This window comes from Cnephaeus nilssonii, assembly GCF_951640355.1.
Source record: "Cnephaeus nilssonii genome assembly, chromosome: 21".
In the NCBI taxonomy this organism is placed as follows: domain Eukaryota; kingdom Metazoa; phylum Chordata; class Mammalia; order Chiroptera; family Vespertilionidae; genus Cnephaeus; species Cnephaeus nilssonii.
The window spans coordinates 38,364,144-38,391,916 of record NC_137092.1 but is presented as its reverse complement, the minus strand read 5'-3'; the positions used below and the strand labels follow the sequence as shown (position 1 = coordinate 38,391,916).

General features: G+C 41.4%; 1 protein-coding gene across 1 annotated transcript; it reads left to right on the top strand.

The window, feature by feature from the left end:
* The first annotated feature begins 5,946 nt into the window (after positions 1 to 5,946).
* LOC307093638 (T-cell surface glycoprotein CD1b-2-like) lies at positions 5,947 to 12,001 on the top strand. The gene is made up of 6 exons (XM_079761887.1): positions 5,947 to 6,070; positions 6,356 to 6,622; positions 9,034 to 9,312; positions 9,522 to 9,800; positions 10,791 to 10,884; positions 11,908 to 12,001. The coding sequence occupies exons 1-6, from the start codon at positions 6,010 to 6,012 to the stop codon at positions 11,927 to 11,929; spliced, it is 1,002 nt and encodes a 333-aa protein (XP_079618013.1). The 5' UTR covers positions 5,947 to 6,009; the 3' UTR covers positions 11,930 to 12,001.
* The last annotated feature ends 15,772 nt before the right edge of the window (positions 12,002 to 27,773 follow it).

Here is a 27,773-nt window from a genome sequence, read left to right as displayed (position 1 = left end):
CCTGGTCTCCTCCTCCATGCCCTGTTTCTCGAAAGAACAGGCCCTCAGTTCAGGAGTATTTGGAGTTTTCCAGCATTTCCTGAACTAAGTGAGTGTATCAGTCTGCTCAGGCTGCCCTAACAAAATACCACATAGACTGGGTGGCTTAAGGCAGCCATCCATTTTCTCATAGTTGTTGAGACCAGAAGTCCAAGACAATTTGGTTTTTGGTGAAGGCTCTTTTCCTGGTTTGCAGACAGCTGCCTCCTTGATATGTACTCACATGACCTTTCCTCGGTGCATGAGGATACTATATATCTATATATATCTATATATATCTATATATATCTATATATATCTATATATATCTATATCTATCTATCTATCTATATCTATCTATATATATCTATATATCTATATATCTATATATCTATCTATCTATCTATCTATATATATATATATATATATATATATATATATAGAGAGAGAGAGAGAGAGAGAGAGAGAGAGAGAAAGAGAGAGAGAGGGAGGGAGAGAGAGAGAGAAGGAGAAAGAAAACTCAGTCTCTGATGACTCTTCTTATAAGACTCCACTCTTAGGACCTCATTTAACTTTAATTACTTAGAGGCCCTATCTCCAACAACACTGGAAGTTAGGCGATCAACATATTAATTTTGGGAAAACACAATCATTTTCTGAGAATGAGTAAGGCCACTTCATTTGGAGCTCAATACCAGCAAGATTCTTACATTACACACTTAATGGAAATTCTCTGGAAGATTTATCTAGAAGCTTTATACAAAGTTAACAGTTTAATCTATATATTTTATGTTTATATTCTTCTCTGATTATGAGTTTAGGAGGAGAACATGAGTCTCAGACTTTTATAATATTAACCAGTATATATAGGTTGAATTGCAATTATAAATATACTTGAGCATCTTAGAGGTTTAAACACAAAGATATTTATTCCTCTTGTAGGCAAACTCCATGTAAATCAGGCAGCCCTTCTCTGTCTTGTAGCTCTGCCATCTGGAACAGGTGACTTCCAAGCTGGCATTGTAGGGCAAGTTTATCAGTATTTTACATGGTTAGGCCTGGAGGTGGGTTATATCTTCAGCACATGACATTCCATTGTCCAGAACTTAGTCACAGAGCCATAACCCAATTATAAGGGAGTAAGAGGGCTGTAATTTCCCATAGGTGGATAGGGAAAAATGTGATAAATATATAAAATTGTATCAGCTATAGCTTCCTAAACCATTGACCAGGAGATTCAGGCAAAGATGAGATCTGGTGCTTATGAGTGATTTGGATGGGGCTTAACCTGAATATAGTTCTTAGAGAGTTTGTAGGTCATAGAAGTTGCCTAATATCTGTGTCCAAATATCTGTGTAACTTCCGGCCTCATTATTAATGTTGACAAGTATAAAAGATAAATAATGCTACAAATGCAGTTTTAAATTACTGCTTCCTGCATTCAATAATTGCTTAAAGTTTTTTTTAAAAGAGGTACTATAATAATGAACACATGGCCTGTATATTAAAAAGATCATGTGTTCATGTGTTCAATGGTTCTCACGTTAGCCAGTGATAACCATTGACAAATCACCAACTATTTCTTAAATACATGGAAATATTAACAAATGTTACTCTTTTTTTGTCAACATATTTTTATCAGATAACAAAATTTAACTTCCACATGAATTTTTAATGTCTCCCCATGTATCCTCTTGAAAAGCTGCATTTTCTGACTAAGAAGAGGGGGCATTATGGAGCCTGCAGGCAGAACTGAGTTGAGGAGATGAATTGTGATCTGCAGGGTCCAGAAAAGCCAAGTAGTTTATGCTTTATTATTATCATCATTTTAAAAATTTTAGAGTTGAGATGCAAGTCCCAAGGAGGTAAAGTGACCTTTCTATATTTTCATGAACTTTTTTTGCATTTTATTTGAGGATACTGTTCTAGTGGGTGCTCATCTGCACACCGATTTTCATTTCTATGTTTAATCCAATGACTCATAAATCTTTACCTCCAGTCCAGACCTCTTTCCCAATGGTATTACAATCCATCTAGTCCTATTATCCTGATACTTGAGGGTCAGTCAAGTTACTGTTCTCTTTCACATCCATTCCCCATATTCAATCAATCTCTTAATTGTGTTCATTTCATCTCTGGAATACATTTTTAAAGATAATAATTAATAATAATCATTTTCACTTCTCTCATCTCCACTGCTCCCACTTTTGTCCCAGCTACTATTGCTTCACCTGATTTCTTGCAATAGGATGCTAATCACTTTCTACATAGCATCATATTGTCCATCCTTTAAAAATTTGTTTTTTATCTTTTAAAAAATTCACTTTTGAGCACGTGCACTGTTATTTAATCTTTCACTGCTCCCAATAACTTCCTGCTTTGGGGATAAAAATAAGTTCCTCTACCTCCCCTTTGTATCTTTCCTCCTTTGCCCTCTAGGATTCAGCCATATGAAATTTATAATTACTTCAGAGGTCTGTTTTTTCCCCCAGGATTCCTTGTGTTTGATACTCTTTATTCTTTCTATTTAGCACATCCTTCAGGTTTTAGCTCCAAACTTTTTTTTTTTTTTGGGGGGGGGGCAAGTTTTCCTCAAGTGACCTTTCAATGTCACATACAACTTTGTCTATGGCAGTTGAGAAGGGAAAATAGACAGGATAAAGTCTAGTGATAAGAACAGCAGCTGGGCTGGGCTGGTAAGCTCAGTGGTTGAGTGTCGACCTATGAACCAGGAGGTCACAGTTCTATTCCCAGTTAGGGTACATGCTGGGGTTGCATGCTTGATCCCCAGTAGGGGGTGTGGAGGAGGCAGCTGATCAATGATTCTCTCTCATCATTGATGTTTCTCTCTCCCCTTCTCCTTTCCTCTCTCTGATATCGATTAAAATTTTTTTTTTTAAAAAAGGAAGAAGAACAGCAGCAAAAACCCAGACAGGAGAAAATAACCTTAGGCCAGAGATAGAGAGGAAATGAGAGATCAAGTAGGAGGCCCAAGGGTGAGGCAAGTAGCAGATTTTCTTGGTTCCAGTCAGCCGTTGGTGGGAGGTTGTCTGCTGGTGAAAGAAGGAAGCCAGAATAGAGATACTGAAGGATAGGTTTGCTGGGAACAAAGTAAAAGAAGAAACATCTGCAAATGACATGCTGCTTTTGCAACTTGCAATGTCGGCTGTTTTCTCCTGCAGTGACAATCCTGATGGTGAGACACCTGTCAGGGGCCCAGGTGGTGACATTCTCAAAGATGGAGCTGGATTCCAGGATTCCAGAGTGCTTCCCATCGGAGCATGCCTGTCTGCAGGCCAGTTTACTCTTCTGAAGAATGGTGGGAGAGCATGGGGGCCCTGAGTCAGGAAAAGACACTTTTAAACTAGTCATAACATTTTTCTCTCCCTCTGGTAACTGGTTTATTGTCCACTTTCTCTCCTCCCTACTTTCCTCGTTTTTGTTTTTGTTTTTTTTTTTTTGTTTTTTTTTTACTGAAACCATCTGACCTTCTACCACCCACAGTGGTCCAGTAACATATCTGGTCCCATCTCATTCTGACCTCATCATTTGTCAGCCAATCCTAAGCACAAAATCACAGTTCACATTGGCTGGATGAGTCACAAACTTATGGCTGGGAGAGTAAAAATGCCCCAGTAATTTCCCCGAACACATGGTCCAAAGATAACTTCATCAACAAGGAGTTGATAGACCGGGGGCTGTTACTTTATGTCTACGTCATTGGATTAACTCAGGAGATTCAAGATCTCTAGTCAATCGCTGTTTGAATGTAACTTCATTATACTCAATTAAGGGATTCTTCAAAAGGTTCTATTCCTGGGAAACATTCTCACATTCTTCCTAGGTCTTTTAGCATTATTCCTATCCTACCACAACATTCTTTATGCCTTAACTTCTTGGGGGCTATTCCAGATGTTGACTCCTCAGGATTTCTTCTGGTGTGTGTGTGTGTGTGTGTGTGTGTGTGTGCGCGCGCTTTTAAAAAAAAATATTTCCCCAAGATTTCTACCTTCTATGGCCTAAAATCCAGAGAGACACAATTGTCCCACTGTGTGCTTGACTCCCTTTAGATCTGATGTCTTCCTCCATTCAATTTCTTCAGAGGTCCATAGCCCACCAACCATGATGACCCATTTTCATGCACTCTGGGAATACACTGAGTGGCCAGATTATTATGATCTCTGAACACATAATAATCTGGCCACTCAGTGTATGTATGTATGTGTGTGTGTGTATGTGTGTATAGGCCTGGTGCATGAATTCGTGCATGGGTGGGTGGGGTCCGGTCAGCTTGGCCAGGGGGAGGGGACATGGGTGGTTGGCCAGCCTGCCTGCTGGATGAACTCCTGGTCGAGGGGACAATTTGCATATTAGCCTTTTATTATATAGGATATACACTGAGTGGCCAGATTATTATGCTTTCAATGATCATAATAATCTGGTCACTCAGTGTATATCCAAAGAAATAAAAAAAATTGGAAGTATGTATGCACCTCTATGTTCATTGCAGCATTATTCACAATAACCAAGATTTGGAAGCAGTACAAGTGCCCATCAGTAGGTGAGTGGATAAAAAAGCTGTGGTACATTTACACAATGCAGAACTACTCAGCCATAAGAAAGAAGGAAATCTTACCTTTTGCAACAGCATGGATGGATCTGGAAAGTATTATGCTAAGTGAAATAAGCCAGTCAGAGAGAGACAAATACCATATGATTTCACTTACATGTGGAATCTAATGAACAACAACCAAAAGTTAGAGACAAACTCAGATAAAAAGAATAGACTGAAAGCTATCAGAGAGGAGGAGGTTAGGCAGGGCTGAGTGAGAAAGGTGAAGGGATTACAGAAAAAACAAACTAATAGACAAAAAAGAAGCTGCATGTAGCATAACTTCCAAAGTTCTGCTTGTCTCAGAATAATTTGTTACTCAAACTTTCACAGGTCAGAAAGTTACTGTAAAGAAGGTCCTATGCCAGTAGCCAATGTAATTTTTCTTTTCAAAAATCGCTATGATATAAGATAATTTTGCTTGTATGATAAGCTACAATATTTATCTTATTTGATTTTGGAAGTTGGGTCTGCAGTACTATAGTCAGGACAAATATTTTATTTTATTTTTATTATTGCTGTTTTTAATTCTCACCTGAGGATATGTTTTCTTATTGACTTTAGAGAGAGAGGAAGACAGAGAAACATTAATGTGGGAGAGAAACATCACTCAGCTGCCTCCCATATGTGCCCCGACAGGGATCAAACCTGCTACTTAGGTATGCCCCCCGACCAGGAGTCAAACCTGCAACCTTCTGGGGTATGGGAAGATGCTCCAACCAACTGAGCCACCCGGCCAGGGCCGGGCAAATGTTTTAAATGCTTTGTCTTTTGTAAATTACTCTCTCTCTCTCTCTGTCTCTCTCTCTCTCTCTCTCTCTCTCACACACACACACACACAGACACACACACACACACACAAGAATATGGCTTTAGGAAGATCAGAAAAGGGGATCAGATTAAAAAAAGAGCCATTGAGAATGTTGGGATAGAGCACCAGAGAGGGCCATGCATGAGGAGGAAGGCAGAGTTGGGTGGATAAATCAAAAGAATATTCCTAGGTTAAAGCAGACAATTGTTTACCATTACCTTCTGATGTAACCGATGTTACAAGAAAGGGTGGAAGAGGTGAAATAACTTTTCAAAATCATATGGGGGCTTTTTCAAGGTAGCATGAGAAAGCTGAGGTGAGGAACAACCGCTGGGAGCCAAGGAGACAAGAAAACAATCTGGAAGTCAGGGCTGGAGTGGAAATGAGAGCAGGGTGGGAGGGCCAGGCGGTGGGAGGCACAGCTCTTCTCTGGTGTGCAACGTGGACGAGGCAGAGATTTGTCAGTTGGAAGAAAGAGGAAGACGCTACAGAGCGCTGAGAAAACGGTTTGCTGAGTTCAGAGATCAAACGCCAGCTCTGAGAGTCAGAAGTTCTGTCTGCCAGGGAAATGCTGCTTTTGCCACTTCTGTTGCTCGCGGTTCTCGTCCCAGGGGGTGACAGCGAGCCGGGTAAGAGTAGCTCTGGTCTCTCCCAGCGTGGGGTCGGGGTCTGGGGAAAAGCGTGCTGTACCAATGGTAAGTGTCTGGGCCCTCTGCCTCCAGCCCCTTCTTCCATTCTGGGGTTGGGGATGCAGCCCGAGGCCCTGGCACAGGCAAATGTCTCAGGCATTTTTGTTGTTCAGATTCTGGGTTCTTTTTCTCTGGACCTTTCTGGTTTTCATTACCCCCCCCCCCCCATTTCCTCCTGTTTTCCTCTTTTTTTTTTCACTTTTCTTATCCTTCCACTACCCACAGCTTTCCAGGGGCCAACCACTTTCCACCTCAACCAGATATCGTCCTTTGCCAACAGCACCTGGGCACAGAACCAGGGCTCCGGCTGGCTGGGCGACGTGCAGATCCACGGCTGGGACAGTGAGTCGGGCTCGGCCATCTTCCTGAAGCCGTGGTCCAAGGGCAACTTGAGTGACGAGGAGGTGACTGAGCTGGAGGAGCTGTTCCGGGTGTATTTGATCGGATTCATCCGGGTGGTACAGGATCACGTCAGTGAGTTCCAGCTGACATGTGAGTGCCGTTCTCTGCAGAGAGTGTCAGTGATTTCTCTCTCTGGTTTAGGCACCACACCCCCGGGGCTTTCTCTCCTTCTTCCCAGTTTATCCAACGTCTCTGGACTTGCCTTCCCCTAGACTCCACATGTCCACAAACGATTGCAGCTTCTTCCTGTTCTCTGCACCCTTGTCTGATAAAGATCCCCCTTTGGGACCATCACCTGGTTTGTTTATGTTTATTTATTTTTTTCTCTTGAACCCCACTGGAGAAGCCCTCACCTTTTCTACTCTGTGCCTGAGCAAACTAAAGTGTGAGTTCCTTCTTTCTTCAGTCCATCTCCTCGAGCGTCTCCTTCCTGCCGGATCCCTCCTCTCAATGTAATGCTCCCCTTCCTTCCGGAATGTTGTCTCCTGACTTCATCACCCTGTTCCTCACAGTTCCCCTCCCACCGCTCCCCTCCCTCCCGAATGTCATTACCACCGCCCTTCTCCACTGTTTGGGACCTGTGTACTTCTCCTCTGAAAAGTCTATGAATACAGTCAGACTCCACTTAGCAACGGGGATGGGTTCTGAGAAACGCGCTAGGTTCTTAACAATGCATAGGTTCTGACCATTTCATTCCTGTGCGAACATCACAGACTGCACTTACACAAACCTAGAGGAGAAAGCCCACCACACACCTAGGCTATATGGTATATGCGGTTATTTCTAGGCCACAGTTCTGTACAACACATTACTGTACAAAAAACATGAGATTAAACCAAGCACTGGAGAAAATGACGCAATGGAGAGATGTGGCAACATGAGACGTCTGAGGCTGTTGCTGGTATAACATGGCATACTGTGTTACGGCAGACTTCCTTTTCTTATAAAGAGAAAAAGCACACTCTAAAATAACAATCCTAACATATAAAGAGCCAGGGTCCGTAATGTCCAAAATGACTGAATGGATGACCGAACGCCAGGCTGCACGTGCAGCAGGCTCGGGTGGGCGGGGGCTGGTGAGCGGGCTGAACTGCTGACCTCTAGGTTCCTCCTGGGTCCTGGCCGCCACCAAGGTGGATGCGATGCAATTGGTCAGGGGGCCTTGCCATTGCCCCATGATCACCCCGCAGAGGGAGGCCCAGGCTAACCGGCCGGCAGTGATGGGCGGGGCCTCCCTCTGCGGGGCTATCAATCGCGGGGCTCCTGGACTGCGAGAGGGTGCAGGCTGGGCCGAAGGACAACCCTGCCCCCCAAGTGCATGAATTTCGTGCATCGGACCTCTAGTCAATCTATAATAATAAAAGCATAATATGCTAATTAGACTGGATGACCTTCTGGATGAAGCCGTGGTGGTGGGGGCTGAGGCAGAGGCGGCTGCCACAGCGGTGGGGACTGAGCCCCTTGCACAAATTTTGTGCACCGGGCCTCTAGTAGTATAATACAGAAACCAGTAACATTTATTATCGTTATCGAGTATTATGTACTGTAAATTCTGTGTTGCTATACTTTTACACAAATGGCAACACAGTTTGTGTAAAACACATGAGCACTGCATTGTGCTAGGATGGTATGATGGCTCCGATGTCACTAGGCAATAGGAAAATTTCAGCTCCATTATAATCTTACTAGAGGCCTGGTGCATGAAATTCGTGCACGGGGGTCCCTCAGTCCAACCTGCACCCTCTACAATCCAGGAGCTCTCAGGGGATGTCCTACCGATGCCTTAGGCCCACTCCCCGTGGTTCTCTGCTCTCTGCGGGCCTGGAGGTTTCGCTGCAGCCATGGAGATGAAGCCCCCATGCCCTGCTCTCCGCTTTCTGCCGGCCTCCCCATGCGCCATGCGAAGGAAGCCCCAATGCCCTGCAGTGTGCTCAGTCTGCCAGGCCTGGGGGCTTTGAGGACACCGACACACTAAGGAAGCCTCCATGCCCTGCTGTCCAGGCTCTGTTTGCAGGGCCTGGGGCTTCCCCGCTGCCACGGAAGCTGCCATGCCCTGCTGTCCAGGCTCTGACTGCCATGTCTGGGGGCAGATCAAAAACCCCTCCGGAGGCGGATCCAGCTTCGCTGCTCCTGCCAACAGGCTGGACACTCCAGCAGCGGAGCTGAGCGGACTGGGCGCCGCCATCTTGTGGCTATTGGGGCTGCCATTTTGTCGTGGAGTGATGGCTAATTTGCATATTACTCTATTATTAGATAGGATGGGACCACCCTCATATATGTGGTTTGTTGTTGGCTGGAAAGTGGTTATGCTGCAGATGACTGTCTTGAATTGGTTGTTGGCTCATCATCTTACACCTTGGACCTTTCTCCCCATCCAAACAAAAACAAGGAGGAAAGGGTTGGAGAGAGGGCCTAGACTCTAGGCCTATCATCCTAGAGTCTAGGCCCTTTCCTCCTTGTTTGCTTGTAAATGGAGTTTTCTCTGTTTCTCTCCTATCCAGATCCCTTTGAGATCCAGGGCACAGCAGGCTGCGAGCTGCGTGAGGGGAAGACCACAGTCAGCTTCCTGCGGGGAGCCTTAGGGGGAGTGGATTTCGTGAGCATCAGCAATGGGACGTGTGTGCCTGCTGCGGAGGGCGGCAGCCGCGCCCAGTGGTTCTGCACACTCTCCTCTCAGTACCAAGGCATCTCTGACATCATCCAGAAGCTCCTCTACCACACCTGCCCCCGGTTTCTCTGGAGCGTCCTCGAAGCAGGGAAGGCAGAGCTGCAAAGGCAAGGTTAGTCCTCTCTCTCCAAGAGTTCCCTGCTGCACTTCCCACCGCCATTCTACATTCCAGTAGGAGGTAGAAGAGAGGGGCTTACTCAGTAAATTATTTGGTTTCCTGAGGAGCGGAAGGGGTTGCTGTCCAAACCTGTGGGTTTCTGAGTCCCTGTGTTCTAGATGAGAGTCATAATTTGACACTGTCCCTGCTCCTTCTTGCCCCAGTGAAACCCAAGGCCTGGCTGTCCAGTGGCCCCCCTCCTGGTCCTGGCCGTCTGCTGCTGGTGTGCCACGTCTTAGGATTCTACCCCAAGCCTGTGTGGGTGATGTGGATGCGGGGGCAGCAGGAGCTGCCGGGCACTCAGCAAGGGGACTTCCTGCCCAATGCTGACGGGACGTGGTATCTCCGAGTGACCCTGGACGTGGCGGCGGGGGAGGCAGCTGGCCTGACCTGCCGAGTGAGGCACAGCAGCCTCGGAGGCCAGGACATCGTCCTCTACTGGGGTGAGCACTAGGGCCCCACTGGGAGGGGATGGTCCTCAAACACAATCTCTAGCAAAGTGGTGAGATTTAATGAGAGAGAGAGAAATGGGGGGGGGGGAGAGTGAGGAAAACTGAGAGAGAGAGAGAGAGAGAGAGAGAGAGAGAGAGAGAGAGAGAGAGCCTATGGCAGTGGTTTTCAACTGGTGTGCCACAGCAATTTGTAAAACATGCAACACCTGACTATATAGTCAGGGGCTTTGACCTCTTATCCCTTAGGTTGTCGAATAAAACATGACCACAGTTACACTGGCTGGCATGGTTCAGAGGTTAGAGTGTCTGCCCACGCACTGAAGGGTCACAGGTTTGATTCCTGGTCAAGGGCATATACCTGGGTTGCAGGTTCATCCCAGGCCCCCCTCTCCCTCCTGCCCCCCAGTTGGGGCAGGTGCAGGAGGCAACCGATACATGTGTCTCTCTCACATCAATGTTTCTCTCTCTCCTCCTCCCTCCCTCCCTTCCACTCTCTTTAAAAATCAATGGAAAAAATATCTTCAGGTGAGGATTAATAATAATAAAAAATGACAATAGCCATCACAACAATAGTTGTCTAGTGTGAATGAATGAAAATTATACCTATTTTTTTTTGGGGGGGGGGTCAGATTGGCAAAAATATATATTTTTGGGGTGCTGCATAATTTTAGTAATTTGTTTATGTGTGCCATGAGATGAAAAAGATAGAAAATTGCTGACCCAAGGTGTAAAATAGGTAGGAATTATGGACCTATATAGTATTGGGTACAGTGGGGCAAGAAGAAGAGATAGAAGATAGATATGGATTCATTTTCAGAACATATGAGAGAGGGAGTTGTTCATGCCCACACATCAGAAGCAGGGAGTTGTTCATGCCCACACATCTAGACACTGACGATGACCCTCAGGCAGCAAAGGGAGGGCCGGCAGATCTGAGGATGGGCTTTGAAGTGACATCTTTGTGTTTTCTCCCGTTGCCAGGAAATTCTACCTCCCTCACTGTGATAGTTTTGGCAGTGATATTGCCCACCTTGATTCTTTTGATATGTCTTGCTTTATGGTTTTGGAGGCGCTGGTAAGTTTTAAAAAATCTTTCTTTTCTGTCACCCTCCCACTCTTTCAAACCAATTTTATCTCTTTATATTACACTAGAGGCCCGGTGCACGAAATTTGCGCACTCAGAGGGTGGAGGTCCCTCAGCCCGGCCGGCGCCCTCTCGCAGTCCAGGAGCCCTTGGGGGATGTCTGACTGATGGGGAGCGGGCCTAAGCCATCAGTCGGACATCCTTAGTGCTGCCATAGAGGCGGAGAGACTCCCACCACTGCTGCTGCACTTGCCAGTCGTGAGCCCGGCTTCTGCTGAGAGGCGCTCCCCCTGTGGGAGCGCACTGACACCAGGGGGCAGCTCCTGCGTTGAGCGTCTGCCCCCTGGTGGTCAGTGCATGTCATACTGACCGGTCATTCTGCCGTTCGGTCGATTTGCATATTAGCCTTTTATTATATAGGATTAGCCTCAATCTTTCCACAAGACTTTTTGCACTTTCTCCTAAATTCCCATCTTTTTAATGTAAATCTATTTTTTAATTGTGGTAAAATATACATGACACAAAACTTATTATCTTAGTTATTTTAAAATGCATAGTTTAGTAATAGTAATTACACTCCCATTTTTGTGCCACCAATCTCTAGAACTCTTTTTCATCTAGAAAAACTAAAACTCTACACCCTTGGAACAACATCTTGGTATCTCCTGGCCATCTAGGCCCAGACACCCAACATTCTACTTTTTGTCTACATACATTTGAGTACTTTAGACACCTCATATAAGTGGAATCATGAATATTTGCCTTTTCATGACTGGATTATTTCATTTAGCATAATGTACTCATGGTTCTTCCGGGTTGTAGCATGTGTCAGAATTTCTTTCCTTTTTGGGGAAGGCTGAATAATATTCCACTGCATTTATGTAACATGTTTGTTTATCCATTCAGTGGACACTTGGGTTGATTCTACCTCTTGGCTGTTGCGCATAATGCTGCTATGAAATAGGTGTGCAAATATCTCATATATAGGGCTAAAATTGCTTGTGTTCTTAACAGGTCATATCAGAATATCCCGTGAGATGTGATCATGTCTCCTTGTACCCGTTTGGAATAAGGACTCAGAAGACAAGAAGTTCAAGTTGTCAGCCCAGGAGTCAATCTCATCATCTTTAATCAAAGAATTATCATATTTGATCAACTCAGGGTTCCCATAGGTTGTGAGATATAGCATCATGTAGACACTGACAGAAAAATCGTCAAGAACTCTGAATTTATTATATGATAGTATCAATAGTAGGCTCCATCCAGGTTTAATAAATATGAGATGTGAGAAAGGATGTATCTTGGAATAAATAAAATAAAGTACAGATGGTCCTCGACTTACATTCTTTTTACTTTCTAGTGGTGTGAAAGCAACACACATTTAGTAGAAATGGTACTTGAAGTTTGCTTTTTTTCCTGGGCCAGTAATATGTGTATGATACTCTCTTGTGACACGGGGCAGTGGCAGCGAGCCTAGCTCCCAGTCAGCCACGAGATCAGGAAGATAAACAACTGATACTCTACAATGTGTTTATTGTGTTAGATGATTTTGTCCAAGGGTAGGCATATGTATGTGTTTTGAGCATGTTTAAGGTAGGCTAGGCTAAGTTATGATATTCAGTAGCTTACTGGTATTAAATCTCTTTTTATTATTTTTAGTTGATATTCTAGATTTTCCTCTTATTAAGATCACGTTCTCCTTGTTTCTGGCCTGAACCCCTCTGGAGAAAACCACGTGTGCCCATACCAGAGTTTACCCACCAAGATTCATCAGAATAGGATCCTGCTCCTCGTTTTTCAGTGAGGACGAATGAGAGGTAGGGCGTGTGAGGGGTGATAGTGCAAGAGGCTGTTAAATGGTCAGTTAAAAATCAAGAGGGCTTTTCTAGCCTTCAGGGACTTCGAGGTCTGTGGGATATCAATTCAGTTTGATCTTTGATTTACATTTACACTTATTCATTTTTTTGCTTATTACATAGTTTTCTAGAAACACCATTAAAAACATCCAAATTCATTTGATTAAAACAGCAGCAGGAGGGAAGTGGAGAGAACTTGAGTATCTTTTTTCTAGATAAGATACTTAAAAGAGGAAGTCAGAGCAAGCAGAACTTTAGGAGTAGTTAGGGGTACTGGAAGCAGTTCACCCACATGGAAACTTTAGGACAATCTTGACTTCAGGATTTGGGAAGGGTAAAAATGGCTGAAAATACAGTTTTCTCCTCTCTCGATTAGAAGAGCAGGTTACTTCTCCAGAATGCATTCAACTCCACCCCACCTGAAAGAGTCGGCATGTTGTTGTATGCTTGACTGTGCCCTCAGCTACAGTCTAGGGCCTGAATTAATGTGTTTCTTGGAGTGTGGACTGTGAGTTACCACCAGCAGTAGTGCCTATGCGTTTGTTAAAAATGAAATTTTCAGGCCTCTCTCTAGACCTATTAAATAAAAAAAAAAAATCAGAAAATGGAAACTAAAAATCTGTGTTTTAACAAGCCTTTTTGATTATTCTGATATACATTTAAGTTTGAGAACCCCTTGTCTAAAGATTTCTCAACTTTTGTACTATTGACATTCTGGGCCAGATAATTCTTCATTATGAAGGGTTGTCCTGTACATACCAGGATTCTTAGCAGTATTTCTACTCTCTAGTAGAACCTTCCCAGTGTTGACAACCAAATATATCTTCAGATACTGCCAAGTGTCCCCTAGGGGGAAAGTTTGACCCCAGATGAGATCAGGTTTAGTTGGAATAATTGGTGCATAGTGTGTGTGTGACCTAATTCGGTCCAATCCAACTGAAGCCTTCAGATTATATTTGGTGGTTGAGAAAGGAAGGCTTCTTTCTTTGTCTGGATGATATGCCACCATCCAAGGTCAGAATTGCGACAGAATCTTGTTCCATAGAAAAAGCTGACTCAGGAATAAAGTCCACAAATAAAACAGAATAATGAATTGACAAAGTCAAAAATAAAATCAAACTGTACGTGGAGACTGACCTACCTCTGGATATTTTAGTTATGTAAACCCAAGTTTTATTATTCTTTTTAAACCAATTGAGTTGGAACTTTAAATTGCTTGACAAATCTGGTATTTCTTTGCCATCTGATGTCTTCATCTTGCAATAGTTTTCATATTTTTCTCTGTTTTCTTTGCTTTTATTATTTTCCCTAACTCCCCCACATCATCATCTCTCAAAGGTGGTTTCTTGAACTTATGATTTTCCTTTAGATGTCCTCACCTTGGAGAACCTTAATTTACCCATGATTTTAACTATGACCTCTGGATGAATGACTTTTAGAAACAGTTTCAATCTGAAAATACAAGGGCTTTTCAACTTCTTTTTGTGTGTGTGTGTGAGTGTGTGTGCATGTGTATGTGTTCCTGGGTTTTTTTGCTAATATCTAAAATATTTAGACTTTGCTCCCAGTATTCATGTTAAATTAACATCTTAAGTTTAATATTTTATCTGTAGATCTTCTTGGATTTTCTATGTATACTTTCATGTCATCTCTATAAAAAATTCAGTTATGTGTTGGGAATTCTTTCTGAGATGGAGTAAATTTTGCAGCTAATTAACAAATAAATAAATATACCTTTATTCAAATTATGTATTTCTTATTGTGTCATCTTTGGTAAGTTGTATTGTTTTTTTCAAGAATTTGTCCAAGTTTTTCAAATTTCCACTTTTGTTGGCTCTGTGCATATTTTATTATTATCATGCTAATGTCTGTAGGGTTCATAGTTATGTCCCTTTTATAAGATCTTGGATATTTGTTCTCTCTCATTTGTTCTTTCTCTTTCTAATCTTGACAGGCACTTAACAATATTTTTAAAAGAATTTTTATTGGTTAGAGAGAGAGAGAGAGAGGACGGGAGAGGGAGAGAGAGAGAGAGAGAGAGAGAGAGAGAGAGAGAGAGAGAGACATCTATGTGAGACAGAAATATTGATTGGTTGCCTCCAGTATGTGCCCCATATGGGGATTGAACCTGCAACCCGGATATGTGCCCTGACTGGGAATTGAACCCATGACCATTTGGTACACAGGATCATTCTCCAATCAATTGAACTACACTGGCCAGGGTGGCATTTAATAATTTTATAAAAATTTCAGAAATTAACTCTTGACTTTGATAGTTTCTTCTGTAATATTATTATTATTATTGCCAGTTGTTATTTACTTAAATTAAATTTGTTTCAATTTACATTGGTTAATAAAATTAAATAGGTTTCAAGTGTACAATTCTATAGTGCATCATCTATATATTGCATAGTGTCTTCCATCACCAGATATTTCAATTCCTTTACCCTTTACTACCCTTTCCCCATTTCCCTCTCGTGACCACCATACTACTGTGTGTGTTTATGAGTTTTTCTTTGCTTGTTTTTCTTGTTTGTTTATTTGTTGCTTTCAAATGAGTTCTTTATATATTTTGGATTTTAACCTCTTGTTGGAGTTGTTTGCAAATATCTTCTCCCATTCGGTTGGTTTCTTTTTGTTTTATTGCCATTTTCTTTTGTTGGATAGAAGTTTTTTAGTTTGATGTATTCCCATCCATATATTTTTGCCTTTGCTTCCGTTGCCTTTGGGGTCAAATGCATAAAATCCACTCTAAGTGTAGTACCTATGTTTTTTTTTTCTTCTATATAATTTATTGTTTCTGGTCTTATATTTAGGTCTTTGGTTTTTTATCTATTTTGAGTTTATTTTTGTATTTATGAGGACTAACAGTAATCTAGTTTCATTTTTTGTATGTGGCTTTCCAATTTTCCCAGCACCATTTATTGAAGAGGCCTTCTTTTTTTCCCCCTTTATTGTACATTTTGGCTCCCTTTTCAAAAAGTATTTGCCCATATACATATGGGTTATTTTTGGGCTCTCAATTTTATTCCATTGATCTGTGTGTCTGTTTTTCTGCCAATACCATGCTGTTTTGATTATTGTTATTTTGTAGTATAATTTGAACTAAGAGAGTGTGATACCTCTCGTTTTGTTCTTTATTTCCTCAGAATTGCTTTGACTCTTTGAAGTCTTTTGAATTTTTTTCTTTTTAAAAAATAATATATTTTTATTGATTTCAGAGAGGAAGGGAGAGGGAGAGAGAGAAACATCAATATCATTGATCAGCTGCCTCCTGCACTCCCCACACTGGGGATCAAGCCCAGGAATTGAACCATGACCTCCTGGTTCAGAGGCAGAAGCTCAACCACTGAGCAACAACTGTCAGGCTGTGATTTCTTACAAAGGTGGTGATTTTTTGTTCTATTTCTTAAAAAAAAAATACCATTGGGCTCGGCTGGTGTTGCTCAGTGGTTGAGTGTAGACCTATAAACCAGGAAGGAGGTCACGATTGGATTCCCAGTTAGGACACATGCCTGGTTGTAGGCTCAATCCCCAGTAGGGGTCGTGCAGGAGGCAGCGGATCAATGATTCTCTCATCATTGATCTATCTATCCCCCTCGCCCTCTCCCGTTCTCTCTGAAATAAATAAAACAATAATAATAAAAAAAGAAACATCAATGATGAGAAGATTTTTGCATGCCCCTTACTGGGGATCGAGCCCGCAACCCAGGCATGTGCCCTGATCAGGAATTGAACTGTGACCTTCTGGTTCATAGATCAACGCTCAACCACTGAGCCATGCCAGGCAGGCTGCCCATTTTTTAATAGAATTATTTTTTTTACCATCATTGTCTTTTAATTAGTCTATTTAATTCCAGAGCTGTTACTGCTGTATTTGAGTTTAAATCAATAATATTATTATTGCTTTCCTCTTTTTATATATCTTTTATATTGTGTTTTCTCTCTGACTGTCTGCTTGTTAGATTAAGTATTTTTAATTATACCATTTTACCATTTTTTAGCGCAATGGTTTCTTGGCCTTTTACTACTCTTTTATTGGTGATCCTAGAAACATGTACATTCATCCTAAGCTTATTAAATTGTAATACAAATTAGTATTTACCACTTCATGCTAGTGCAATGATCCTAGGAGACTTTGTAAAAAATAATGTAAATGTAGTTACTTTAAAATGGAGCTAGACCTGCCATCCCAAAGGAACTGCCTTGCATATCTTATGACTCAAACCTTGGAATGTTAAAACATGGCAAAATTACTTTTGGGCTAGGCCTGAAGCAATATTGTTTTAAAAAGAACTTTTTGCAGGAACAAGAGGAAAGCAGATATTATGACTAAGGAACTGATGGCTTCTGGACTGAAAATTAAAAACACTGTTTAAAATTAACACCACTATGGTAGCTTATCTACACCAATCAAAATGTTTTCCTTCTATTGATGTAATTGCCCCTTTCCTTTGTCTCCTTTTTTTAAAATATATTTTTATCAATTTCAGAGAGGGAGAGGGAGAGGGAGAGAGAGATAGAAACATCAATGATGAGAGAGAATCATTGATGGACTGCCTCCTGACTGCCCCCTACTGGGGATCGAGCCCGAAACCTGGGCATGTGCCCTTGACCAGAATTGAACCCGGGACCCTTCAGTCCAGAGGCCGATGCTCTATCAACTGAGCCAAACCAGCCAGGGCTCCTTTGTCTCTTAATCAAAATGCTACTGGGCTTCTATTGGAATCAGTGATTTCCTAGCAGCTGTTCTTTCCTACTCTATCTCAAAGAAAAGCTTGTTGCCCCTCACTTTGAAAGGCCTTTTAATTTTAGGTTGAAACTTTAACTCCATTTATACCTTTTCTGACTTATATTCTACAGTTGCCATATATTTTATTTTATATAGTAAATAAAACATTTTAAATAAATTTGAAGTTAAATTTATCTAATATAGTAAATATTTATTTCTATTTACTTACTCTTTCTATTGCTCAACTTTGCTGTTAGGGTTGGGTGCTAGCAATGTCAGTTGACCTTAATCCAATCAGAAATTACAATTATTCAAGTTTGTATTTCAGTCCCTATGATTTTTCTCTATTTCTGATTCACTTTTGCTCTCACAGCATAGGGCTTTAGAATGTAAGGTTTTAGAGTTGTAACCTAAAGTCTGTGGGTTTACCAGGGCTTTTCTCACTATGTAGGCCCCAGATTCCAACGTTTGTCTCAGTCTAATGATTCTGTGGATGGTTCTGCTTACCCTCTCGTCTCCTCAGACACCATTTTTGGAATTAGCAGATGCCTGTAGGTGAAGAAAATGTGGTTCCAAATGCAGGCATGGTTCCATCTCTCAGCACTTGTTACCTTTACTGGATTAAGGCACTCAAATTCCTTAGCATCTTGGCAGTTCTCAGATGTCCTCACACAAATGAAAATTTTCAATATCTATTTTTACTAGTTGCTCACAGCAGGCTACTTTCCCCCTAAACAATCTAATCTGTCATCATTAGAATTAAAATTTTAGTGTAATTTAAAACAATCAATAAAATGGGTTAAGATCATGACCTTGCAAGTTCAAAAGTTTATTCAGTAATTGGTGGAAACATTAACCTGTGACATTAGTGCATTTTGGCATCATTACAAGGGAAACATTTATTTTCTCAAGTCACAGAGATCATACATGATGAGAATGATGATGATAATGGTGATGGTGGTTGTAATGATTCTAGTACCAGGAGATAATAATTTTCTAATGTTTCTTGTATGCTTCTTTTTTTTTTACATACTCCTCATTCAGTTCTCACAATAACCCCATGAGAAAAGTGGTATAATTGTTCTCATTTCACAGATGTGGGTGACAAACAGAATCATAAAATTTATTCAAGTTAATCTACAAAGAGCCAGATAGTCTAACCACACTCTTGTTTTCTTTAGTATTTTTTAGTGACTTCCGAGGAAAAGAACTTAGAATATTTTTATACAGTATTAGGACAGGGGAAGAGATGGCTTTAGAGCTTGAAGCTGTGACTCAACGTGGAGAATTGATTTATAAAGAAAAGTTAGGGAAATGAATAAGCAGAGACACATTAGTCACCAACACGGGTAGGAGAAGAGGTGATAGCAGGTCTTTGAAATCTTAGTAAAACCCAGAATGTAAGATAGGTATATGTAAGTTTACACAAATATAAGGAAATGGTGAATAAATTAACAAGTGTGGGGAAAAGGACCCGTCTTCCCTGAATAAGAATCACAAATAATCTATGCAGATGCTCTCTTTCCAGGAGGTGAAACTTGACTCACTCCCTTTGAACTGGGTTGGATTGTGGAGGGGTAAAATAGTAACTTTACTGTTAACAAAAAGTCAACTGGCAGGCACAACCTAAACCAAATGATCAAGGATCAAATTGCCATTCACAAGTCACGTCACTATCATGTGCCCCAGCTATCACATGAGAGATCCATGACACAATGAGAAGGGCATGTCACCTCTGTGGTATTTCCCCCCTCAAACCCACAACCGCAAACTCATCATGCAAAAAGCATCAGACAAACCCAAACTGAGAAAAATTCTATGTAATATCTGACCAGTACTCTTTGAAATGATCAAGGTCATGAAAGCAAGAATAGACTGAGAAGCTGTTCAGAGCAGAGAAGACTAAGAAGTAATGATAACTAAATGCAATGTAATAACCTGAATTGAAACTTTGAACAGGAAATAAAAATTAGTGAAAAACCTGGTGAAATCTGGAAAAAATCTGTACTTTAGATAATGATCATGCACCAATGTTCATTTCTTGATTTTGGCAAATTTACCACAGTTACATAAAATGTTAACTTTAGGGAAAACCAGGTAAAGGCATATGGAGACTCTATACTTATTATCAAACCTTTTCATTAAATCTAAAATTATTTTAAAATAAAGTATTTATTTTTAAAAAGTCCTAGTAAAAACTAAAAAAGGTCAGAGTTTTCTAAAGCATATAACCTGATAATGTCACCCACACATGTGTGTATCTCATAAAACAGTACTTACTCTGAGGGCATGCACTCTAGAATATAAACTAAGAATAAGTGAAAAAATTTGGAGTATGAACAATTGGAATAAAAATTTAATTAGAAATAGATGGAAACATGTTGACTTAATTGAAATGAAAAATATAAAGACTGAAATTTAGTATTAAATCTATTATTCAAATACACTGAGTGGCCAGATTATTATGATCTTTGAACCCATAATAATCTGGCCACTCAGTGTATATCCTATATAATAAAAGGCTAATATGCAAATTGTCCCCACCACCAGGAGTTCGACCAGCAGGCAGGCCGGCCAACTGCTCATGTCCCCTCCCCTGGCCAGGCTGGCTGGACCCCACCCATGCACGAATTCATGCACCAGGCCTCTGGGCAGCAGGCATGGAGTGGCGGGGCGGGGGGGGGGGAGGGGGGAAACACTTGTGCATATATATATACCTAGGTGGTATCTCCTCATAAAAACAGCCTTATGCAATGGCCACTCCATCTTCTATTGTACTTTCCTAATAGTGCAGGGAATAAAGAAATAGTAATCTTTAGTCATTCTATCTAATAAAAGGGTTATATGCAAATTAATAGTCACTCCATCACAAAGTGCCCAGTCCTCTCAGCCCCGCCGGAGTCCCACAGTCTTGGGGGTGGGGGACAGCTGCTGAGAGTGGGCAGTGTGAAAGGCCTGGTGGAATGCTTGCTTTGTTGCTGTGGCGATGAGGCAAGCATTCTATCCCTGCCGTGGAGGGCCTCTGGGCAGCAGGCATGGAGTGGTGGGGGGTGGGGGGACGCTTGCATAGAGCGGGAGCGGAGCGGCCAGGCCCCATGGAGAGCTACTGGTGCACGGATTCGTGTGCAGGGCTACTAGTAGAATATAAGATATCACAGACCGGGTAGCTGGATGAAGAAGGGTAGAATGCTGTGGTGATAAGTTCTCCAGACTTTGTAAATGAAGCATGCAGTCACCATTCCAGAGTGTCAGGGATTCTGGCTTGGGATAAGCAGTGTCTGTCTTCAGGATTCAGATATGAGGGGTAGCTCAGCTTGCTTTGTGGGCTGGACATTTGAGTCATAGAAAGCGATAGGGATGGAGATAAAAACTGAAAGTCATTATTGACTCCTCTTTCCAAATTTAATTAAATAATTAATCAATTCAATTAAATACTGCATTGGACAACACATAATAGAACATTTTCATAGTAGTCCTACCAGACAGCACTACTATAAGACAGCACTACTATAATTTTAGCATAACTTAAAATTATTTTAAAAAATATATATTTTTATTGATTTCAGAGAGGAAGGGAGAGGGAGGGAGAGACACCTCACTGATGAGAGAGAATCACTGATCGACTGCCTCCTGCACACCCCCCACTGGGGATCGAGCCCACAACCCAGGCATGTATCCTGACTGGAATCAAACCATGACCTCCTGGTTCATAGGTCGACATTCAACCACTGAGCCATGCCAGCCAGGCATAACTTAAAATTCTTTAAGGTACATAACAAAAATGTAACTAAAACAGGAGAAAGACAGGATTTCCTTTCGTTTGTTTTTTTAAAATATATTTTATTGATTTTTTACAGAGAGGAAGGGAGAGGGATAGAGGGTTAGAAACATCGATAAGAGAGAAACATCAATTCAGCTGCCTCCTGCACACTCCCCACTGGGGATGCGCCCGCAACCAACGTACATGCCCTTGACCGGAATCAAACCTGGAACCCTTCAGTCCACAGGCCGATGCTCTAGTCACTGAGCCAAACCAGTTAGGGCAGGATTTCCATTTGAATTTAGCACTTTAAGGGCATCAGAGCTTATGTAATACTTTCGAGCCTGTGGGCCCAGTTTATGGCAATAGCCATGATTATAACGATACATTACAGGTAGTGACTGAGGGCATGGGAGATAGGGCTAAGAACTTTCACACAGGTTTTCAAAAGTGGGAGCTAAATAGACTCATTGGTGAGTTTATAAAAGAAACACAATTTTTTGAGGAATTTGAAGGTAATGCAATGAAGAGGGATGAGCAATGATTAGAGAAATGTGGGTTGATGCTACCAAAGAGACCTTTTGTAGCCTCAGTTATCTGAGTCAGCATTGACTTCCTAAGTTCACATGAATAAAGTTGTCTAAAGGGAAATCACTTCCGAAAAGAACGAGACCTCAGAGAGAAATGGTTATTACGTTTAAAATTCGATTTGGAGAGGGAAAAGCTGGAGTATAAAAACCTCCTAAAAATGAAGCATAGGAAGGAGTTGGCTGTGTGGCCAGAGTTGAAAGGTTAAATAATTGCTGAGTGAATGGACGAGACTGAGCAAAGGCCCAATTGTGTGATCTTATAGGACAGTGTGGGCACTGACCTTCCTTAAGACGTAGAATGGAAGAGCAACTTGTTCAAATTGAAAGATGACATTTTGTACTATACAAAACTTTAGCTGGCAATTGAATGTTTATAGGTATAATTACTGTAGGTCTAATGTTATTTTATAACTTCTGCTAACATTTTATTACATTGGCATTGTTTATTTTAATATCATTAATGTTGTAAATCAGACTTCTTTGAAGGAAATACAGGAAGGTCATCAGATGCTTACCAGGGCTTCAATAATAGCAGATGGAACATTTTCTTACATGTATACAAATTAATTAAAAATATGATTTTAAATCAATCCTAGGTGGTATCCCCTCATCATGTTCTTAGGGAATTTAATTTGTCTAAAGCACATCTTGTAATAGGTTTCCAGTGAAATTTTCACTGTTGGCAGGAAGTTTAACAAAGGGGATCTGTGAGTATGACTATGGGACACCCCCAAGGAAACACATAAGAAGGGGAATTTCTTCTTAACAGAGACCTGGCCACAAAGAATGAGTATTTTTAGTAAAAAATGGTGATTAAGAACTAATACCATTTTGTCAAGCTAGAAATAAATAAATTAATGTTCTATATTTTTTTCCTTTGGAATTTGTCTTCTGCATGATTTTAATTTAGAAGGAATTTCACTAATGATTTTGTTGAGTGTTGTTGGTTGTTATCAGAAATTTATTTCTGCTTTACCCAGTTCATTGCTGTGACTTGTGAATTTGATTGCTTCAAAATTGAAAAATGGTGTTTGGTTACTTTTCCCATATAATAGAGAAATTTTTTTTGTGGAGTCATAAAAATTATTTTATTCACTAATTTTTTTGTTTGTTTTATTTTGTAAATGATCCTAAATTTTCTCAAATTAGTACAATTATTTATAACATTTATGTTTGGCATATGTCGTTTTAATCTCTTGACTATTAATTTATTTTAGGTTGGTATATATTCTCTTCAATATCTATCCTTCTTTATAGTCCATAATGGTATTATAAAACCAAGATAGATTTACAGAATAATTTATAGCTTAAAATTTATTTGTGAAGAAGAATAAATGTTGAAAATAAATTATCTAGAATTCACTCTGAAAGCAAGTAAAAAACACCACCACCATAAAATAAGTCCAAAAGTGTAGAAGAAAGAAAATTGATATGAAGGCTGTATTATTTAAAATAGAAAGTAAGACAAACCATATAATAGAATTATCAAATTATCCACAAACTGTTTTTTGGAAATATTAATAAAATATAAAAGTAAATTCTAGCAGAATTGATGAAACAACATTGGGGTTTTAAAAGTGGGTGTTAATGGATTTAGTAAAGAGTAAAAGATAATAAAAGAAGGTAACCTTTATTTCAAGTGGTTTGAAGTCAAAATGTGATGAACATTTTTATTGAAAACTAGAGGCCCAGTGCATGATTGAATCATGCACGTGTAGGGTCCCCTACACACTTTCGCTATTCTCTGTGGAGCTGGGTGCCTGTCCACTGGTGCACCAGGCCTTTCAGAAGCCTCCGGCTGGGCAGAGGCTTCTGAAAGGCCTGGTGCCGGAGCAGACTGGCACCCAGCTCCCCCACTTTTGATGATCCGCGGCCGCTGAGGGGGGCTACACTGCTGTTGAGAGGCGCAGCTGGGTGTCCACGGCAGGCCCCCTCAGCGGCCGCAGATCTGGCTGTTGAGAGGCACGGGGGCGGGAGTCCCACCCCCTGCGCCTCTCAACAGCAGGGTAGCCCCCCTCAGAGGCAGCAGATCCGTGCCTCTCAATGGCCGGATAGGCCACCCCGAGTCCCGCCTCCCAGCCTCCCGCCGCCCAATCGTGGGCGTAGCGGAGTGATGGTAATTTACATGTTACTCTATTATTAGATAGGATTATAAATGATTATACTAGTAAGAGCCAAAGGGGGAAAAAAACCAACCCTCTAAATATGCCCGTTACCATAAAAATGAAACCTAATGGCAAAGTAATAACTAACCTAAAAAGTCCCAAGCGCTTATGTGATGGGGAATTTCAGGATATAAAAAAGACAGAAAACGAAGTCATTTTATGAGGCTAGGATATCACAACAGAAAAATACCACAACCTGACAAAAACCAAACAAACACAAAACTTGAAACAAATGAAATACTTGCAGATAAACCAAACACCCAATAACCGTTATCCAATTTTACTTATGGAAGGAAGTAAATTTAGATGTACATGTAGAGTTTTTACCAGGAGTGTAAGAATAATTGACATTAAAAAACCCATAACTGTAGTTGTCTAAATCAATAGATTAAAGGGGTTGGGGAGGAATGAACAATCTGATCATCTCTTTATGTGCCTGGCAAAAGCCTCAATAAAATTAAGCATATATTGATGAAGAAAACATCTTACCAATTTTGGTTTAGTTTAGCTATAATCAAGGTATAGGAAATATACTTGATAACAAAAGAATTAGAAGATGTAACATTAAAATTAGGGACCAGAACAAGGGTGTCTACAATTGCCATTACTGTTCAAAGTGGTACTTAGGTGGTACTTTCTAGCCTAGTGAGTAAATAAAAATAAAGGGTATAAAGGAAGATAAAATGGTCATTATTTGCATGTGTGTGTGTTGTGTGCTGTTGAGTTGCTCTGACTCCTAGAGACCCTCTGAAGGAGCGCCGTCCACAATGTTCTGTCCTCAGCATCCTGCTCAGCCCCTGTGGACTCACGTCTATGGCTTCCTTCATGGAGTCAATCTTTCTCATACTTGGTCTTCCTTTTTCCCTACTGCTTTCTCTTTTCTCTGCATTACTGTCTTTCCCAGAGAACCCTGCCCTCTCATGATGTGCCCCAAATAGAACAGCTTCAGTTTTGTCATTTTTGCCCCCCGCGATGTTTCAGGCTTCATTTGCTCTCGGGCCGGGATGTTTGTCTTTCTGGCAGTCCAGGGTGCTCAGAGAGGTCTCCACATTTCCAGTGAATCAAATTTCCCCCAGGGCCTTCTTCACTACCTAACTTTTGTGTCTGTGCATGTTACTGTAAGAGCCAATTCTTGATGAAAAAGGAAGCACAGGGGGAGACACTGCTGAGTGTGGTCAGCTGGGAAGCAGAGGCCTGTTTGCTTCACCAGGAAGCTACAGCTTCACACTGTCCCCAGAGAGCCACTAGTCTACTCCCCACAAATGGGGCAAGGGATGGAGCAGAGGAAGGAGCAAACACATGCACAGTACAGTAAGACCTCCATATCACGGACTGTTCAGGCATGGGGTGCCCATTAAAGCTGGAAGACCATCCTATATAATAAAGAGGTAACATGCAAATTGACCCTTATGCCCTTGCATCACAAGATGGCCACCCCCACATTGTCATAAGATGGCTGGCAGGGAGGGCAGTTGGGGGCGACCAAGCCTGCAGGGGAGTGCAGTTGGGGGCAGCCAGGCCTGCAGGGGAAGGCAGTTGGGGGTGATCAGGCCGGCAGGGGAGCAGTTAGGTGTCAATCATGCCAGCAGGGGAGCGGTTAGGGGGTGATCAGGCTGGCAGGTAGAGTGGTTAGGGGCAATCAGGCAGCCAGGCAGGCGAATGGTTAGGAGCCAGCAGTCCCAGATTGTGAGAGGGATGTCTGACTGCTGGTCCTGTGGGACTAATAATGTCCAGCAGCCGGACATCCCCCAAAGGGTCCCAGATTGGAGAGAGTTCGGGTTGGGCTGAGGGACAACCCCCCCCCCCCCCCCAGTGCACAAATTTCATGCACCAGGCCTCTAGTTATATAATAAAGTAGGTTTTGCAATGCACATATTAAAAAATTGACAAATTAGTTTACCCATTTTTATTTATGTATACACCATTGCATAATTAAAATTAAGTATGTATGAAAAGTTTAATTTCACAGAAATTATATGTATTACTGTAATTTTTCTTTTTGTTGTTGTTAATCCTTATCTGAGGATATTTTTCCATTGATTTTTAGAGAGAATGGAAGGGAGAGGGAGAGACATAGAGAAACATTGATGTGAGAGAGACACATCAATTGGTTGTCTCCTGCACGCACCCTGACCAGGGCCGGAGAACCTGCAACCAAGGTACATGCCCTTGACCAGAATCGAACCCAGGACCCTTCAGCCACAGGCCAATGCTCTACCCACTAAGCCAAACTGGCTAAGACAGTATCACTGTAATTTTAAATTTATACTGAATAGGTCTAGTAAATGCATTTGTTCACCAGTCACCTTGAGTAAAAACATGCACATGGCTCGGGCATGGTTTAGCACATGTCTGAACATCAGTCAGCATGTGTTAAAACTGCTGCAGAAAGTCACACCATGTGACAACAGAACCAATTACTGCTCCTGATGTGGTGTGATCACATGCTAATAATTTGTGAACCTTTTTTACGAGTGCTGACTCTAGTTGTAGATATGTAATATTTATTTATGTTAGCGAAATTACTAGTGTTTTTTCCAACATATGGCCTATTCACTAAAATTTGTTAAAAATAACAGTGAATTAACACAAAAATAACCTGTTAATTCAATTACAAGCAAATCTTGGTTTAAAAGCATTTTAAAATTAACAGGGTGTTCATTTTCACATGTGATATATGGACTGGAAATTATATCCATTAAATCTGAAGTCCATTAAATTGAGGTCCAAAAAATCGAGGGTTTACTGTAAAGTCAAAATGTTGCGGAACAGAGCGGGTGTACTTAACCATAGAAAACTGTCAGTCTAACCTGCGAAAGGGATCATTGGACCCATCAGATGCCTGCAAGTGTTTGGGAAGCTGATTGGTTATTTTAAAAAAAGCATCTAGTTCCTCCCAAGCCTAATTATGGAGAATACATAATTCCAGGTGAACCAAGCTCTCTCTTGCTGGGGACCTGCACTCGCCCCACCCGGTTCTGTGCCCATTCTCTCTGCCTGGGAACACGTGACCATGTGGGCCTAGCAGTAACCTGGCAGCAGACTGTGTGGGATCCCCAAAGACTAAGCTTCAATGTGAAGCAGAAACTCTGGGCACTGGTTTTTATTTTGCCCCGCTGAAGACATGGTGGGGCTTTTTCTATGGCGGGAAGGAGGGAGATGAGAAACTGGGAAACCAGGAGGGAAACTCCTTTGATTTTGCATAACGAATAAGCCACCTTGCCATATCACAATCTCCCATGCGTGGGTCCTTGAATTGCTTTTCTCTGGATCCCATGGATGAGCCTCATTCCCACCCACAGAATATATAGTAATTGGGAATAAGAAGATGATCTCTAATGGCACATCTTTACTCTTGGTGATCTTTCCTAATTCTTCTGTTGCTGCCCTTTTATTGCTCAGCCTTCTCTTGATTTCTTTGCCACAGTTTCCATTTTTTGGATATGATGTAATATGCATATTTTATATAATATAATATAATTGGATCTACTTCCCTATAAAACAGATTAAATAACAGAGATTAATATAAAAAAGAATTCCTGCTATCTTAAAGAGTAAGAGATCCTTCCTTTTATTGCTGCATAGTATTCCATGGTATAAATGTACCACAGCTTTTTTATCCATTCATCTACTGATGGGCACTTGGGCTGTTTCCAGATCTTAGCTATTGTAAAGTGGAGAGTATTATGCTAAGCAAAACAAGACAGTCAGAGAAATACAAGTATCACGTGATCACACTCATATGTGGAATCTAATGAACAAAATAGATCCAGAGAC

Coding starts and splice junctions, on each gene's coding strand:
- LOC307093638 (XM_079761887.1), top strand. CDS start 6,010: ATGCTGCTTTTGCCACTTCTGTTGCTCGCGGTTCTCGTCCCAGGGGGT. Junction 6,623..9,033: donor CAGTGAGTTCCAGCTGACAT/GTGAGTGCCGTT, acceptor TCTCCTATCCAG/ATCCCTTTGAGATCCAGGGC. Junction 10,885..11,907: donor TTATGGTTTTGGAGGCGCTG/GTAAGTTTTAAA, acceptor TGTTCTTAACAG/GTCATATCAGAATATCCCGT.